General features: G+C 33.7%; 1 protein-coding gene across 1 annotated transcript in view; it reads left to right on the forward strand.

Moving 5' to 3' along the window:
• Positions 1-682, forward strand: part of LOC119586966 (ribonuclease kappa-B-like) — a gene marked incomplete in the record, with an annotated part of 4,402 nt that overhangs the window by 2,073 nt on the left and 1,647 nt on the right. Inside the window, 1 exon segment of the mRNA XM_037935704.1 lies at positions 193-315. Coding sequence (XP_037791632.1) covers positions 193-315 — 123 coding nt within the window.

Below are 682 nucleotides of genomic sequence, written 5' to 3' on the forward strand. Positions count from 1 at the left end.
TTTGTCAAGCCCACTAGATATTTGGTTGGTGTATTCATACAATGGACTTCTGAATTATACACTAAAATAAGAGAATGTATTTTTTGAAATGCATATATATCTTTATAACTTAGTCAAGTAAAGCTAGATTTATCTGTGTAAACATTGTACAGTTTAAGAAGCCAGTAATTATTGTCCCTTCTTAATTTGTAGGGGTTGATGGCCATCTTCTTCTATGTAAGATCCCCTGCCTTCATTGAGGACCTGAAGATCGATGATGCTGATCACCATGACGCACATAAATTCCTGGAAGCTATGGATACTTCATATTCGACGGTATGTAGCTAGATAATCTTTTCTGTCTTTTCTTTTAGGGTTAAGTGTGTTTTGGAAATATATTGCTATGGAAGGGATATTCATTCAGATAGGATAATGATAGATATGGTTTCTGCTTCACTTTCTTATGTGAAGTATGAACTCTACAACTGAATTATGAATCTGACACAAAAGCATAAAGGTTTTCTTTTGATAATACTGCACCAGTTGTTTAAGTTGTCATCAAAGAAGGGTTTACATCAGAAAGCTTTCATTGTGGTTCAAGGTAAGGCTAGTCATGGGATGATTATTAATTAAGCCATAGAGAACTCTCATATTGGATGCCATTTGTTCTTTTGTGTTTCAAATAATTCACTTAAGACACAAA

Source organism: Penaeus monodon, chromosome 22 (assembly GCF_015228065.2).
Source record: "Penaeus monodon isolate SGIC_2016 chromosome 22, NSTDA_Pmon_1, whole genome shotgun sequence".
NCBI lineage: Eukaryota > Metazoa > Arthropoda > Malacostraca > Decapoda > Penaeidae > Penaeus > Penaeus monodon.